At 36.9% G+C, this 18,045-nt stretch overlaps 1 protein-coding gene across 4 annotated transcripts in view; it reads right to left on the reverse strand.

Annotated features, from left to right (window-relative positions):
• The window catches only part of Abcc5 (ATP binding cassette subfamily C member 5), a 78,942-nt gene that overhangs the window by 57,939 nt on the left and 2,958 nt on the right, over window positions 1-18,045 (reverse strand). For all 4 annotated transcript variants that reach the window (XM_047563366.1, XM_047563365.1, XM_047563367.1 and 1 more), the window contains exon 2: window positions 17,328-17,510. In XM_047563366.1, coding sequence (XP_047419322.1) covers window positions 17,328-17,456 — 129 coding nt within the window. In that variant the 5' untranslated portion in view covers window positions 17,457-17,510. The remainder of the gene's footprint in view (window positions 1-17,327; window positions 17,511-18,045) is intronic.

The following is an 18,045-nucleotide window of genomic DNA, read 5'->3' on the forward strand; positions in this document are numbered from 1 at the left end:
CAGAAATGGGTTTGAATTCCGATTCTCCCACCAGTCTTCACCATGTTATGGGGCCACTTTAAAGTTCAGTTTACTCACTCTTACCATAGTGCGTGTACCTACCACAAAACTGAGAGGAATTAATGAGATAAGGAGAGCACTTAGCAAACATTTACTACATATTTGCTATCTTACCAGAATGTATCCATCGATAAATCTTGGGGCCTATTTCAACTATTTCCTCTTTCCTTTAGCTTCCCTGTCCCTGCCTTCAAGGTTGGGGAATTTACTTCCCCCACCCCTCTGAGTTTAATTTAGTTAGTTTTGGTACCAGGGATTGAACCCAGGGGGCACTTTACCACTAAGCCACATCCCAGTCCTTTCTTGAGGTAGTCTCCTAAGTTGCCAAGGGTCTCGCTAAGTTCCTAAGGCTGGTTTGGAATGCAGTCCTCCTGCCTCAGCCTCCCAAGCCGCTGGGATTACAGGTGTGCACCACTAGGACCAGCATCCCCTTGAGTTCTGGAATCTATACAACTGCAAGAGGATGGGAGTTCAATAAGAGTGCCTGAAGGGCAAGCTCTTGCTCTTGTTTGTATCCCTGCCTCCTGCCATGGTAGAGTTTGGCACCTATTATTCACATGTCAACTAAAATACCTTTAGGTTGCCTCACAAGCTTCAAAATTATCATTTAATGCTGCATGATATGCCACTGAGGATCCTAACCTTTCCATGTTGGTTTAGAGTCTCTAGTTGTTTTGTTTATTATTAGTAGTATAATAGATAATTTAGTTTATTTTTCTCTTTCTGGATTATATAGGATACATTCCATCAGTGGAATTATAAGATTAAAGAGTGTAGCTCCTAGCAATTAGATACCTACCCAGTGTGACCCAACTTACTTTATTATAGAATATTAGAATATGTACTCTCCGATTATTGCAAAAGAGAAGTGCTACTAGCATCAGAACTTTCAGTTCTATTTTGTTGACCTGATGTACCTCTGTTCCATCTACCCTGGGATACTGGCGAGAAATAGGAAGCAAGGGCATTTTTATAGCCAAATCTCATGACTAGCATGTGTCTACTACAAAGACAAACTGTTTACTTGAAAGTGACAAGAAAGTATGTACAAATTAATTAAAACAAACTAACATAGCAGACACTGTTGTAAATGTTTTACTGATATCAACTCACTAATCCTCATAACAACCCTATAAAGTAAGTACTATTATCCCTACTGTACAGCTGAGGGAACGGAGGCAATATGTGTTAAATAGCAGCAAGAGTTTGAACCCAGGCTCAGGTTGTCCTGAATCACTCTGCATGTGCCTTTTGAAGAAAAAGAAAGCAAATAAATCATTAACTCTACAAGATGATCTCAAATATACCTTCATGAATAGTTCCTCTCTTCCCCAGGGTGAGTACCAGATAAATAAATGATATGACTCCAATAAATCTTGTTGTAAGCAAATGGTAGTTTTCCAACTCAGTTCAATTATACAGAATACAAGAATGTAAAAACTACTTTACTTAATTGCAAAAATGCACATCTCTAATTGTTTTCAAACCAAAGATGAGCAGATGCTAAAAGATGGACACATTATAGACATATTTAAACATAAAAGCAACTTCATACCAACCTTCTAGAAACTGCACAGATGTCTCTTTACTTATATCTGTAAGCCTGGATGTCTAACTTCTCTTCCTCTCTAGGCTCCCTAAAAAGGCTTACATGGCCAAGCATGCCAGGAGGAAAGAGTCTGATTCAAGACAAAAATAAATATATCCTATCAGAGTCAAAATCCTATAAAGTGAGTTATCAACATTCTAAGGTTGAATGGACTGAAATGGAAAGGAACCAAGAGAAAAGACTTAATATATTCAAGCTATAAGAGCTTACTATGTGAAAGCATAAATAATACAGCAGGGTTTGGAATCATGAGTCAGTGAGTACTGCTGGGACAAATAAATACCAGATTGCAGATGAATTAAGAGATCCAGGTTTCACACAGTACATTAATCCATCTGGAATTAACCCTAAAATGGTACATAAAAATGATGAAATAAAGTTTGGCCCAGTGGTGGAGAAAGGCCAGCCTGGGTAACCCAGCAACCCTGTCCCAAAAAAGAAGAAGAAAAATAATAGTATATTTAACCCAGCCACAAAACTTTCTTCATAATGAAATTATCATTAAAGGAAGGGGACAAAGCAAAAAAGTGACCAGGTAACTAAAACGATAATATATTTTAAATGGTGAGCTTTTATTGAATAATTCTCTTTTCTCCCTGCTTCAGCACTGGGGATTGAACTCAGAGCCTTGAATATGCTAGGCAACCATTCTACCACTGAGATACAATCCCAGCCCCTGAATATTTCTTGATCCATTCATTCAGCACATATGTTCAGGTACTGTTCCAGGTGCTAGGGACCCAATGTCATCAATCAAAAAAAAAAAAAAAAGAAAGAAAGAAAGAAAGAAACAGAAATAGAATTTTTTTTTTTTGGGGGTGCTGGGGATACGAACCCGGGGCCTTGTGCTTGCAAGGCAAGCACTCTACCAACTGAGCTATCTCCCCAGCCCCCAGAAATTGAATTTTAAGATACAACTATATATCTTTCTTTTTTCATACATGTAATGTTTTTCATACAGGGTAATAATGTTTGTCTCATTTTACCCTCCTTCCCATCCCCACTGCCCCACCCTTCCCATCATTTCCCTCTGCATAATCCAAAGTTCCTTCATTCTTCCCTATCCCCGCCCCCCCCCCCCCCCTATGGATCAGCATCCACTTATCAGAGAAAACATTCGGCCTTTGGTTTCTCGGGATTGGCTTATTTCACATAGTATGATACTATTCAAGTTCCATCCATTTACCGGCAAATGCCATAATTTCATTCTTCTTGAAGGCTGAGTAATATTCCATTATGTATATGTACCACACTTTCTTTATTTATTCATCTGTTGAAGGGCATCTAGGTTGGTTCCATAGTTTAGTTACTATGAATTGAGCTGCTGTAAACATTGATGTGGCTGTGTCACTGTAGTATGCAGATTTTAAGTCCTTTGGGTATAAACTGAAGAGTGGGTTAGCTGGGTCAAATGATGGTTCCATTCCAAGTTTTCTTAGGAATTTCCAGACTGCTTTCCAAAGAGGTTGTGTCATCTGCAGTCCCACCAACAATATATGAGCGTAACTTTTCCCCATATCCTTGCCAACACCTATTATTGCTTGTATTCTTGATAATTGCCATTCTGACTGGTGTGAGAGTAGTTTTGATTTGCATTTCTCTAATTGCAAGAGAAGATGAACATTTTTTCATATGTTTGTTGATCAATTGCATTTCTTTTTCCGGGAAGTGTCTTTTCAGTTCCTTAACCCATTTATTGATTGGGTTCTTTGTTTTTTTGGTGTTAAGTTTTCTGAGTTCTTTATATATCCTGGAGATTAGTGCTCTATCTGAAGTGCATGTGGTAAAGATTTTTCCCATTCTGTAGGCTTTCTCTTCATGTTATTGATTGTTTCTTTTGCTGAGAAGAAGCTTTTTAGTTTGAATCTATCCCATTTATTGATGCTTGATTTTATTTCTTCTGCTTTAGGAGTCTTTTTGAGGAAGTGAGATCCTAAGCTGACATGATGAAGATTTGGGCCTACTTTTTCTTCCATTAGGCGCAGGGTCTCTGTTCTAATGCCTGAGTCTTAGATCCATTTTGAGTTGAGTTTCATGCAGGGTGAGAGATAGAGGTTTAATTTCATTTTGTTACATATGGATATTCAATTTTCCTAGCACCAATTGTTAAAGAGGCTATCTTTTCTCCAATGTATGTTTTTGGCACCTTTGTCTAGTATGAGATAACTGTATTTATGTAGGTTTGTCTCTGTATCTTCTATTTTGCACCATTGGTCTACATGTCTATTTTGGTGACAACACCATGCTGTTTTTGTTACTATTGCTCTGTAGAGTAGTTTAAGGTCTGGTATTGTGACGCCTCCTGCTTTACTCTTCTTGCTAAGGATTGCCTTGGCTATTCTGGGTCTCTTATTTTCCCAAATGAATTTCATAATTTCTTTTTCTATTTCTGTGAAGAATGTCATTGGAATTTTAATACAAATAGCACTGAATCTGTATAACACTTTTGGTAGTATGGCCATTTTGACGATGTTAATTCTGCCTATCCAAAAGCATGGAAGATCTTTCCATCTTCTAAGCTCTTCTTCAATTTCTTTCTTTAGTGTTCTGTAGTTTTCATTGTAGAGGTCTTTCACCTCTTTTGTTAGATTGATTCTCAGGTATTTTATCTTTCTTAAGGCTATTGTGAATGGGGTAGTTTTCCTAATTTCTCTTACAGTGGATTTGTCACTTATGAATAGAAATGCATTTGATTTATGAGTATTGATTTTATATCCTGCTACTTTGCTGAATTCATTTATCAGTTCTAGAAGTTTTCTGGTAGAATTTTTTGGCTCTTCTAAAAATATAAAATCATGTCATTGGCAAATAGCGATAGTTCAAGTTCTTCTTTTCCTATTTGTATCCCTTTAATTTCTTTTCATCTGTCTGACTGCTCTGGCTAGAGTTTCAAGGATGATGTTGAATAGAAGTGCATGAAAGAGGACATCCCTGTTTTGTTCCAGTTTTTAGGGGGAATGCTTTCAATTTTTCTCCATTTAGAATGATGTTGTCCATGGGCTTAGCATATACAGCTTTTACAATACAACTATACATCTTAATAAAATGAAATAAAATCCAACATGGGAGCTTGGCGTGGTGGCGCACACCTGTAATCCCAGTGGCTTGGGAGGCTGAGAAAGGAGAATCACAAGTTCAAAGCCAGCCTCAGCAAAAGCAAGGCACTAGGCAACTCAGCAAGACCCTGTCTCTAAATAAATACAAAAATAGGACTGGGGATGTGATTCAGTGGTTGAGTGCCCCTGAGTTCAATCCCCGGTACCCAAAAAATTAAAAAAAAAAAAAAAAATCCAACATGGGAAAGGGGAAAAAGACACAAACATAAACTATCTGAAACCTGAACCAATTTTTTAAAAATTTTAACACTGTTTTAATCAAGTAATGTAGCTGTTTGAAACAGGAAATTTTAAGGTCATTCTATAGAGCAAAGTGGATTACTCTGTTAGCTTAACCTGTGAATTTAATCCAGATCATGTAAATTTGAATTCCACTAAAGTTTAGCACCAGTCATAACACTGGTCTAAGCCCTAACCCTCTTAGTGTTGAGAAGCCCTGACACAGTCCCCTTAGAGTAAAAATCACAGCTCTACAACAATCACTTCATCAGCTTGACACCGGGTGTGCTAGGTACTCTACATGGGTCACCAGCACCTCCTGTAGAATTCAGTTAATGACAGCAAATGGGCCTTTGAAACCTAGGTTACATGTGAGTTTGCAAAAGTCCTTCCCTTTGGTGTGATACAGCGTGTTCCCTTCAGGCATATAGCTCCTGTTTCTCACTCACTAGAATCTATCAAAAGGCAAATGGTGATTTTTAATATGGCATCAGCAGATAGATACTCAGGAGAAAAAACTGGCAACATGTAACACTTTACAAATGCTGTGTCTACATAATTTTACTGTACAAATAAAAATTTTCCAAAGGAAAAAATAATTTAAACTCAACTGTTTTTTTAGAGATCTAAATGCCTAACACAAGAATAATAGCTCAACTATGGTACATGAACATTTGTCCAACAGAAACAAATGCAAGCCACAAATGTAAGCCACAAAATGCAATTTAGTTTTTTTAGTAGCCACATTTAAAAGAGAAATTAATTTTACTAATACATTTAATGCAATAAAGTATCTATTTAATATGTAATACTATATAAAATATTATTTTTAACATAATCGATATAAAATTATTAATGAGGTGTTTTATAAATTTTACACTTGTCTTTGAAATACAGTATGTATTCTGTACTTAGAACACATCTCAATTCAGTCTGGTCACATTTCAAATGCTAAATAGCCATGTGTGGCTAGTGGCTACAGCATTGGGCAGGGCAGTCAGTTCTCAAGTGAGGATGTTTTTGCTTGCCAGGGGAATATGGAATCACTTGTGGTTGTCACACTGGAAGAGGGCTACCAGCTCTAGTAGGCAGGGACCAGGGGTGGCTCCAGACATCCTCCAATGCACAGGACAGTCCTACACTAAAGAATTATTTGGTCCAAAGTGTCAGAAGTACTGAGGTAGCTCTAGGCAGCTAAATATATTCTTGATATATGCTGATCTAGGGTAACGTAGTTTGTTTGTTTTTTTAACACTATGATGCTTTAAATGCTTTTCAGCAGTGACTTTCTAAAGCTTCTTCTTGGATGAGATGAGGGCACCCATTTTCTTTAAGGAGCACAACAGTAGGGCTCTTGGTGGCCAGATGGCCTAGTCACATAGAATCACCACAGCAGGTGATTCGTTACAGGGGGAATGCTGCTTGATCCAGGAGTTGAGAACACAGAAGGGAAACACTAGTGCCATCTGTATCTTCCCTGTGACTACATGGCTACGAGACACTGAGCATTATTTTTCCCCCTACCAGGGTGATGATGATGGGGAAGCAGTGGAGACACTGCAGAGCTTAAAAGGGACAATAAAGTTCAAATTGTGCCAAGACTCAAATAACGGTCAGGGAATCACCCACACATATATGTCCATCTGAGAGGGAACAAGGAATATTCAATCCATAAGCAAATAGAGCTGCTTACACAAGAGACTTCCCTCTCCTCTGAGGTCACTAATGCCACCTTCGTGTCTGTAATAATTAATGCATTTATCATGCCACACGGCCACCGTTTGTCTTGGTTGTCCATCTCATTTTAGGCTGCCAGAGCAGAATGTTTGCTGACAGGGCAACCATGTGGTTTTCCCTGCACCAAGGCCCCTGGGACCTGATACCAGGGACCAGAAATCATTTCCCAGGCCAAACGATCCAATTCCTTCCCGACAGCAGCACAACAGGAGGGGAGCATTCCTGAGCCTCGAGGCTGAGGATTCATCCAAGTTGTTCCTGAATGCAGAGATGGCAACTTTAACAGGCTAAGTGGAGGCGATATCAGTTTCTGAGGTAACTAAGGGCTGGGCATTTCTGTCTGCACACACCTCAAAGAAAAGTTTTTCTGGGGTATGATCAGAATCTGCAGGTCTCAGCTCCTGCAGCATAGTCTTTCTCTCCTCTCCATAATTCACAAGATCTTAAAAACAGAATGAGCTGCCTCTTTTTACACAGGCTTCCAACCCAAGAAAAGCCTTTCTGCAGATATCCCAGCCCCATGGCTGCCTTTACAAAAAAAATTTAGAAAGACAAACTTTTTTTTCAAGTGGATTTTTAAAATAATAACTTTATTTTATTTAGTTGTGTATGTGGTGCTGAGGATCCAACCCAGTGCCTCACGCAAACGGTCACCACTGAGCCACAATCTCTGCCCTAGAAAGATACACTTTTAAGGGGAACTGTCATACCACCAAATACAGTTCTCAAGAGACTAAGAATATTAATAATTCAATTAAAAAGGGAGAAATTAAAATTTTCATTTAAATTTAAAAAGAAATTTAAAAGTTGATATTCTCCCAAGACCAGCTAACTTCAGGTTTTCCTACCCTGGGACATTTCTTTTCCCAAACCTCACATCCTCTTCCCAGAGGGTTGTTGAACATGAGCCTGACCATCTCAAGCTTTCCCCTTAAGAACTTTTAAAGAGCAGCCACTTCAGACAAGAGGATCAGCAAAATTCTAGAACTAGCCTTCATGGTTGGAAGATGCAGAAATCAGTAGGAAGAGCGTACTATTCAAAGTCATGGGACCTGCCAATCTCAGCACTACCACTTGGCAGCTGCACCAGGCTGGGAAAATGAATTAACTTGGGCATCGGCTCAGTCATCTATAGCTATGCTGTGTTAACTCTCATTCTGTTGACCAGCTATTTACACAATTCATAGGGTAAATATATGAAGCCAATGGATAGAACTTAATACCAGCACCATGGTAGAACACGTATTTTTCCAGAGATCATAACCTCACATTACCCCATAATCAGTAGGAATTTGAGGGCTTTCCGTTGTTTCATAAGCTTAATTCTAAGCAACTTTATTCAAAGTTCCTATTACATTGGGGTTAGAAATTAATCTTGTTAATACCATGATAACGTTTCAAAGGATTAAAATGAAAATGAATCACGGGGTGTGGAAACACTTGGAGACCCTTGATTGAGGGAATAGAACAAACAGCCTTTATTCCATGAGATCTAGAGCAGAGGTTCCCAGCAATGACTGCACATTAGGATTACCAGAGGTACTTTAAAACCATACCAGTACCTATGTTCTACCCCAAAGACTCATATAACTGGTCTGGGATAGGGCATATTAGTATTTAAAAAAAAAAAAAATTCTTTAAAGGATTTTAATATTCAGCCTGGTCTAAAAACCATTGATTTAGATAGCAGAACTTGTGAATACTACCTGTTGCACTTGATAAAATCCCTTCAGAAATCAGATTTTCAGGGTTTAGCTTTAAGAAAAACATATGTAAATAGAATTTGCAAATAAAACATATTTCAATGCTTAATACAGAGTGTTAAATATCAAATGCTTAGTACAGGTGTTAGGGGTTCTATATGTGACCACGGTACTGTAGAGCAGGCTAGAACTCCCTACCACGGTAAGAAGAAACCCAAAGGTTCCTAACTCTCATTGGACAACTGAGTTGTTCTTTCTACCATGAGATACCACATTTAAGAAAACTGAGTAACTGCTCAATGTCAACCAAAGTAAATAGAAGCGTATAAACTTCATGAGATTCTTAAAAAGCAAACCAACTATAGTCACTTACTGCAATCCATTCTGTGTAGTTTGCCTCTAACAACCTGAATATGTCTGTTTCTATGACACAGAAAAACAAATCCTTTTTGTCTATATTAACTTTTAAAACAAACATATCCTGAACTCCAAAATAAGGAACAGTTTTCAGTGCTGTTGGCATTCGCCGGCTGTTCCATGCATCTTTCAACAATCCAACCCACTGGGCCAGGAGAATGGGCAACAGATATTAACACTGAAGGGAAATGGAGAGCTTTGTTTTTTGCAGAAATAACTGAGAGGAGCACACAGTCCTCGCCCAGCCTTCCCAGCAAACTTCTCTCTTGGGCCTCTCTCACAGAGAAGTGAGACTAAACGGGAGCCAGTCAGAATGTCCTTTATGATCCCATCTATCTTTTAAAGTACATACATTCATAAATCAATCTTGCTTTCTGTCTTCATGAGCAGGTTTTGTTAAATGCGTTTTCATTTGATATCGATTAATAAAATTAAGTTGACTCTTTGAACAGTTAATTCAGAAAATAATCTTAAATAATTAAAACACATAAAACAGATAGTTAACTCCCTAAAAGGAAGGAAGGGAAGGATGAACTAGCCAAGTGAATTCTTGCTAATTAGTGGATATGAGTGCATCAAATAAATTTCACATTAGTAAGTTTAAAAGTTGACAGGTTCAACCACTGAAAAAATTTTTGAGACCCTGTTTCTTCTTCTTGACATTGGTATTTTTATTTTTTTAAATATCTTTTTTAGTTGTCGATGGACCCTTATTTTATTTATTTATATGTGGTGCTGAGGATCAAACCCAGTGCCTCACACATGCTAGGCAAGCGCTCTACCACTGAGCCACAACCCCAGCCCCAGATACTTTTATTTTTGATTAAGAGAGTGGGGAAAATGCTGACACATTAAAGAAAGCATTAGCAGAAGTTTCCTAAAAACAGAAACAAGGTTTCCTTGAAAGTTTTCATTAGTCATTTATAACTTTCAACTTAACAAAATAAAGACTTGGGTACTTAAAACTGCTTTGAAAACAGGAATCTAGTTCCAACACTTTTCTTCCCTTTTTGACAGAAAGCTCTTGTAACTCTCGCCAGTAGGCTCTATTTCCCTGTAGCAGTGTTTCCTGGGAAGGCAGCAGCAGTCTTGCTGAGGTTGGCAGCGTGAGAGCTCATGATCAAGGCAGCAGGCCAGCCTCGGGAGCCCCTTCAAGGGGAGCTATAGTGCAGTCCCAAGCGGCACAGTCACCTGGGCTCTGCACCAATGGCAGCCCTGTTGTCATCTCCTCCAGAGAGTTCTGGGCTGCTACCGGAGACCAACAGCTGGCAGTGGGCCAGACACCATATCACACCCAGCAGCACCCAGAGACTACTGAGCCTTGCAAAGCTTTTTATGGAGGAAAAGAAAAGGGGAGGGGGGCGGGGCAGGTGTTCTTACTCATCTTAACACTATCCAGAAAATCTGCTAAGTCACTGAGTACCAGTCCAGAGAAAAATAATGCAGAGCTAAAACAAACAGAAACTATCTCCTTCATCCTGCTCTCCTTCCTAAGAGCAAGTACAATCACAGGTAATATTCTTGACTCTGACAACACAAAGGCACAAACAAACTCACATACCCTTAATCTGTAGAGAAAAGCTTTCAGGGTCAAATTCTCTAAAAGTGTAATGTTACTGGGCAAAACTATGTTATGAAAACAACAGTGTTTGTGGGTAGAAGAATTAGGGTGATTTATTTTTTCTGCTATAATCTTACATATGTTGCACATTTGCTATATTGAGCTCCCATTTCTTTCCTAATATAGAATTGTTTCTGCTAAGATTAGACCCACATCCAAAATTCGTTTCTTTGTCCTAAGCAAAAATTTCAATTCACCAAAATATTTCAAATAACTAATCATAAAAACTCCAACCAAGGTTAAAGAGTCTGCCTAATACAGAATTTAAAATTTGCTAAGTGAAGATTCCTGGATTTTCTGAACACTTGTGCTTTGTTGCTTTTCCTAGATGCAGAATATTCTAACTTGGAGGAAAATTCCACCAACATCATTTCTGGGTAAAGAGAAAAAATAATGCAGTACTAATGGCACAAGAACTTTCATTGACTCCTGCTCATTCGCCATTCTTCCTCCCTTTTTAGATTAGACAAGTCCATGAAAAACAAGTCACCTTTAGCTTTGGTCTGAGAGCACTAAGAAGAAAGACCACCACAATCGAAGCTTATCTCAGTGTCTCCATAGCTTTATCTTGCTTTGGTCTAAATAATGATTTTTTTTCTAAATATTAAAGCAACAAAATCCCAAACTTATTGAAGAACATTCACTGACTTATCCCTATTTGTGATTCCACATACTTTATGCTTAATACCAAAAGGGCCTAGTGACCCCTACCCATAACACTTTCTTCTGCCTGGCTTTTTTCTTCATTTCTTCAAATGCTACCTATTCCTCAAGCCACCAGTGAAATGCTATCTCCTCCTGAAGTCTTCTCTAAGGGAGAAGCACTTCTTTTTTGTCAATTTCTATAGCACCTAAATTACAGTAATCCATGTACATGTTTATGATTTTAAGCTTCTATTGAAGGGAAGCACTGTGTCTGCATCCTGAAGAGTGTACAAATGTTTGCTGAATTATAAAATGATCAAACACTGCACCTTAAAAAGAAAAATCAGGGCCATGACACATGCCTATAATCCCAGGTACTCAGGAAGCTGGAGAGAAAGATCACAAGTTCCAGGCCAGCCTGGACAACCTAGCAAGACCCTGTCTCAAAGTAAAATAATTTTTTTTAAAGGGCCAGAGATGTAGGTCATGGGGTACAATTTGCCTAGCGTATGCAAGGCCTTGAGTCCAATCCCTGGCACCACTAGAAAGAGTGAAAATATATATTATATATTATATATACATTTTTTTGGCTGTGGAATCATATGATCTACATGTGCATATCTGAATGCAATTATAAGGAAAGGAGCTGTACCTGAAAAATGAGACTTCAGGCATCATAACAGTGTTCAGGATTGGCCTAGATATAAATCTTTAAGTAAGTTGAAAGAATGCCAGTCAAAGCTAGTTCTTAGTTCAAAGAACTAACAGCAACAGAAAGCACCACTATTAACACTCAGGATTAAAGGGCGTCAGCTAAACCTAAAATTGGGTGTGCCACAGAAATTAACTTTATAGCCCTAAAGAAGGGGTAAGTGTGCAACTGCATCAATTACCCTCATTATCTCTAAGCAGATGTGGGAAACTACAAAGACATGACTGATTAGAAAAATTTCCCAGAATATCCCAAAAGAAAGATTTGGTCACAATACTTAAGAAATAAGCAAAGTGGGCTGGGGTTGTGGCTCGGTGGTAGACCACTTGCTTAGCATGTGTGAGGCACTGAGTTTGATTCTTGGCACCACATATAAATAAAAGAATAAAAAATAAAGGTCTATCAACATCTAAAAAAAAGTTTTAAAGAAATGTAAGCAAACTGTGTACTAGGAGCCTTTGTTTACAGCACTGGTCTATTTAAAATCAGAACTTTTTCATTGGTCCTTTTCTTTTGACATTTGTTTGACACAGTTTCATGCTTCCACATTAACTGGACCTAAACTAGGTGAATGAAACCTAGTTTTCCAATTCAGAAAATAAGATGTCTCCTTATCTTTTGTTACTGAAAGGTATTGTTTTTTTTATTTCTTATGGATAACAGGCATACCTGGCATCTGGGAGGTCCTGTCCCAGATCACCTCTCTAACAACTAATACAGAAATGATTGTTATGATGATGTGACATGAAATTGCAATCTCTGCACAATTAGCTGTTTACTTAAAAAAAAAAAAAAAAACTCTACATGCTTATATAGGTTTTCTGCTTCCTAAGAACTTAAATTATCCACTTTTATACAATCTCAGGCTGGAAAATTTTTGTCATCTTGCTGGTTCCTTCTGTGAGCAAGCTTATTAACATATGAGCCAAGCTCAAGATAAATATATCTGAGAAATTGTGTTTTTTGATGGATGGTATTTGAGAGGATTCTAGATGATATATGAACTTCTAAAAATACTTAATAACTATGTATTCATTTTAATGTATACACTAAAATAGGATAAATAAACCTATTATTTTATTGCTTAGGTCAAGGCTAAGAAAAAAAGAGAAAGTAGACTACAAGAAATTTTTTTGAGTAAAAAATGTTCAGAGGGTACATGATACAGTAAAAATCAAGAAATCAGCACTCAAATTTAAAAGTTTACAATACAGGCAAGAGTAGTGAAAATAAAATTCACATGAACTCCTCAAACCTTGTAGATGCACTAGCCTTCCCTGTGGCTCGAGATCAGGTTTTGGCACAGGGGGAAGCCTGCTATCACAATGGCTGACTCAATCAGTAGTGATTCTATTTGCACTTCTTCCACCAGTGGAAGAAGTCTGCAGCTGCCCTTGCACACCTTAATGTCAATTCTACCTCAACAAACCCAACAGGGTCCTGTCCCCAGGAATTCCACAGGTCCACACCCTGCATAGGTTCCACCTTTCCTTGCAAGCGTGCCCACACCCATGGCTTCATATGGGCACACTAATGAGTCTAAAATCCTTCCTTACTTTACTTCTGGTCCATGCTCTACTTACTGATAATTTTACCAGGATGCACTTCAAATTGAACACATTCAAAATCGCTCATTTTGATCTTAAGCTAAGAAGCAAACAAAATCACTCATTCTTTTCTACTAAATCTTCTCCTTCTCTTCTTCTATGTTCACCAACAGTCTTAAATCCTTACCACCAATATCAGACGCTCCAAGCCTCCCTCCCCTTCCAGAGATGCCCCTTCACCTCTTCCACCTCCTCCATCCTCACTTCTACATCTTGAAACCCCTGGACGTTCTCACAGGGACTAACGGAGCAGACTGCTAATGGCTCCTGTATTTTGTCTCTCCTATACAAGGTTTTTCTGCACTGTTTCAAGACTAATCTAAGATAAAATCTAGTCTTAAAAATCTGTTCTCATTTAGACATCTGTAGTCATTAGAGAAATGCAAATTAAAACCACAATGAGATATCAGAAATACCAATCAGAATGTCTACAACAAAAATAACTATAACTCCAAATACTGGTAAGAATGCAGAAAAACTGGATCATTGCTGGTGTGAATGTTAAATGATACAACCACTCTGGGAAAGAATATTGCAGTTTCTTATAAAACTAAATATGCACTTACCCATATGACCCAGTAATTTAGAGTCCTAGACATTCATTCAAGAAATGTAAGCTTATATTCACACAAAATACAGTTCATAAATGTTAAAAGCACCTTTATTTGTAATTATTACAAACCAGAAATAACTCAAATGTCTTTCAGTGATAAATAGTTAAGCAAACTGGTTTTTCTATAACACAGAATACTATTCAGCAATAAAAAAAGAACAACTACTGATGCACACCACAACAGGCAGTTATCACAGGAATTAGGCTGAGTGAAAAAAGCAATCTCAAAAGGTTTCAGTATATGATTCCACTTATATAGCATTCTTAAAATGACAACATCGCAGAGATGAAGAAAAGAGTAGTGGTTTCCCACATGATATTTGCCAGAATCCAGACAGGAGTTATGACTTTAATAAGGGCCTAGCCCCCAAGCTTTTTGTATTTTCCTGATCATATTTATTGTGTGCACAGACATTATTGCAATAGATATAACATTATTTTAATAAGAGTCTATAATGATTTATAATTCCTTTTTTCAATTAATCTAAGTCACACTGAGACATTCATTATACTAATACTCCCTGAACAGATGCTCCTTGACTTGCTCATAAACATCCTGATAAACACATTGTAAGTTGAAAATTTTTAAATAAAAAATGCATTCAATACACCTAACCTACTGCATGCACATGCTAGCTTAACAACACATTACGTTATAGTCTTAGTAGTTTTCACTTGTTATCATGAGACTGGTAGTAAACAATAGCTTGCTGCCACTGCCCAGCACCACAAGAGATTATCAGTCCACTATTGTTAGTCTAAGGAAGACCAAAATTCAAAATCTGCAATACAATTTCTACTGAATGTATATTGCTTTCACACTATTGTAAGTTGAAAAAATAAGTCAAAACATTGTAAGCTGATAACCATCTCTACTAGCATCCATGCTACTAATATTAATAGGGTTTTACAAATATTGGATTTTGTGTTAGGGAAATGTGAGTTTATCTTACAGTCTGGTTGGTCCTAATGTTAGTCAGTGATGCATATTTACAAGGGTTCAGGTGGCAGTAAACACTTTCAGTGAAATAACTTTGATAATGTTTTTATATTTTATTTAAAACAGTTTATATTTATTTCAAATAAATATTTGATCATGTCCATTTCAATAAAAATTTTAAAAAGAATCTCTAAACCACTTTAGGAGACTTCTTGGAACCAGAGAATATTTTTAGCTTACTGGTCTATAACTTTTAGTTTTTACTGTGTTACAATTGTTTACATCTTTAGAAATTCTTTTGAACATCAAATAGTTGATTAAAAGAAAAAAAGAGTAGTGGTTTCCAGTGGGCAGGGTAAGGTAGTTATAAAAAGGTAGCATGAGAGCCTCGTAATGGAACTTTGGTATTTTGACTGTGGCAAAAACTGCATAGAATGCATGTGCACACACAACCGAGTAGTACATGTAAACCTGGTGAAATCTTAATAAAGTCAAATGATTGGATCAACGACGATCAATATCGTGATGAGATACTGTATTATAGTTATGCAAGATGTTACCACTGAGGGGGAAACAGGATGAAGTATACAAGAGAACTTTCTGTATTATTTTTTACAACTGCATGTAAATCTATGCTTATCTCAAAATAAGAGGTTAAAAAAAAAAAACCTCATTAATTTCTGATAGTTCCCCAATGTCCCACAGTAAAATATTCCTTGGCACAGCATGCTCAGTTTTTCCTGACCTATACCCCCTTTACACATCCTACACTTTAGACAATTATATCTAAGAGTTAATATTTATTGAGCACTGGACATGCCAGGCACCATCCTAAGTATTTTGTGTACATTATCTCACTTAATTCTCAATGATCTCATGAATTAAATATCACTGTTGCCACCATTTAATATATAAACAACAAAGGGATAATGATATAATTTATCCAAGGTCCCAACATGCCATGTACTTTTTCTATGCCTCTGGGTCTTTACTTCTATCACCTAAAAAGCCTTCCTACCTAATCACCCTTCAAAATCCTACTCCAAGGTTACCTTTGTGATTTCACATGCTACACTGATGGTGTCAGAATATATTCAATAAATGTTTAATTAACATAAGGTCTAGACAAAGGACCCAGAGAAGTTACAAGACAGGCACCAAAGAAGTATGTGACCCTGATTACACTGAATCTGTTTTTACAAAGCTAAGCCTGAATGGGAACGTATTCTATAGTAATTAAATATCAGAGATAGAGAAGACCTATGAGTGAAACAATGTTGATTAGTAAAGCAACAGCTTTAATGCACCAAAGAGGAACAGTAACGTCAGGCAAATGAAGCACTCACTATCAACTGCAAAATTCATGTCTTTCTTAAGTTTTCACATAGCAAATACATTAACATAAACCTCAACTGCCTAGATACCCCTATTCTGACCTATTAGTTACTGTAGCAATTCAAGAAAAATATGCTTTTTCTTAGGAGAAATTATATATATATAATATGCACATACATACACACACACACACACATAAATATAATATATAACCTCCAGTTTATATATGTACTATATTACAAATATATATATATATATATATATATATATATATATATCCTCCAGTTTAAAATATATCTTCATTATTTCTATTGGAGGAAACATTATTATTTAAAACTGCTTTACATTAATTAATTCACCTGAAAAACTTACAGATCATCCATCAACTATCTAGAATTATTCCAATCACTCTCTGAAATCAGAGCAAGTCCCTCCAAAGGATTCGTATTTTAAACACAAAACACAGGTAGAAGAAAAAAAAAAATCCCCAAATTATAATGAATGAAGATTAATGGGTCAAATTCCTTCTGTCCTCTTCCCCCTAATAATAATAAGAGGGATAAGTTATCTTCTCTTAATCTAAAGTTCTTCAGAAGACATCAAAAATGGAGTAAATGAAAGAGAACACGAAGGAAGAAATAGATAAGAGCCTGCAGGACATGCTCCTTCCACTTACTGAGTGTTTACTATGAACCAGTGAACCACCAATTCCTTCACAAGTAACTATAAATTCTTGTTTTTCTGATTTTGGGGCATTATTGTTGTTGTTGTTAGTGTAGGAATGGAGGCCAGGGGCTCTTACAGGCTAAGTGCTTGCTGTACCACTGAGCTATACTCCAGTCTCAAGTAACCATAAACTATAAATTCTTAACCATGACCTACAGCCAATGAAGAGAAATAGAGGTTTAAATTATGTACCATACAAAAAAATTAGGTGTGGTCTAATACAACAAGCATATAAGAAAAGGGACTACTAAGAAAGTAATCACTGACCGGTCGAGTTCTCTTGAACTTGGAGTCCTCACGGTCTCTGTGCGGCCCAGAAGTGCTGCTTCTCTCCCTGACATTTCTATAGCCGGGACTGGGGATGATGTACTCTTTTCCTATGTCAATATCCTTCATCTTTGCTGAGTGGAGGTGCCAGGGTTCACAGACACTTGGTTTCACTTGGAATTTCTGAAATTAAAAATTCATCAAGAAAAGACATTTCCTACATTGTGTTTAAACATGTTCTAAAGTACTTTTGGGGGAAAAAAGGGCAAAAGTATTAAAGTTTTCTTTTATTAAGCTATAAAAATAATTTTTCAAAATTTTTGGAACTACCATTTCATTTTTTAAAGAAAAAAATCAGAATAAAGAAAAATTAACTTCTCCCACCCCTAAGGGAAAAAACTTTTTAAAAAATAATGAATACACTATTAAAGAAATACCCACCCATTTCAGTTACACTCAAAAGCAATGTATGCAGCATTTAGATAATTTTTTTTCTTTTTGAGACTTTCTGGAAACAATTTCAGCTTGTTCTAAACATTATAAACTCAAAAATTTTAAAATGAGTATCATTTCTCCTAACAAATTTTACTAAATAAAAATTTACAAAACACTTATCCTATCAATGATAGATCCTATCTCTTTATTTTTACAGTTAGCTAATAGAGTAACTCATATTATTTTTAAGTTCCTTGCAATTACACAGCTAAAACACAAAATA

Source organism: Sciurus carolinensis, chromosome 9 (assembly GCF_902686445.1).
Source record: "Sciurus carolinensis chromosome 9, mSciCar1.2, whole genome shotgun sequence".
Classification (NCBI taxonomy): Eukaryota; Metazoa; Chordata; class Mammalia; order Rodentia; family Sciuridae; genus Sciurus; species Sciurus carolinensis.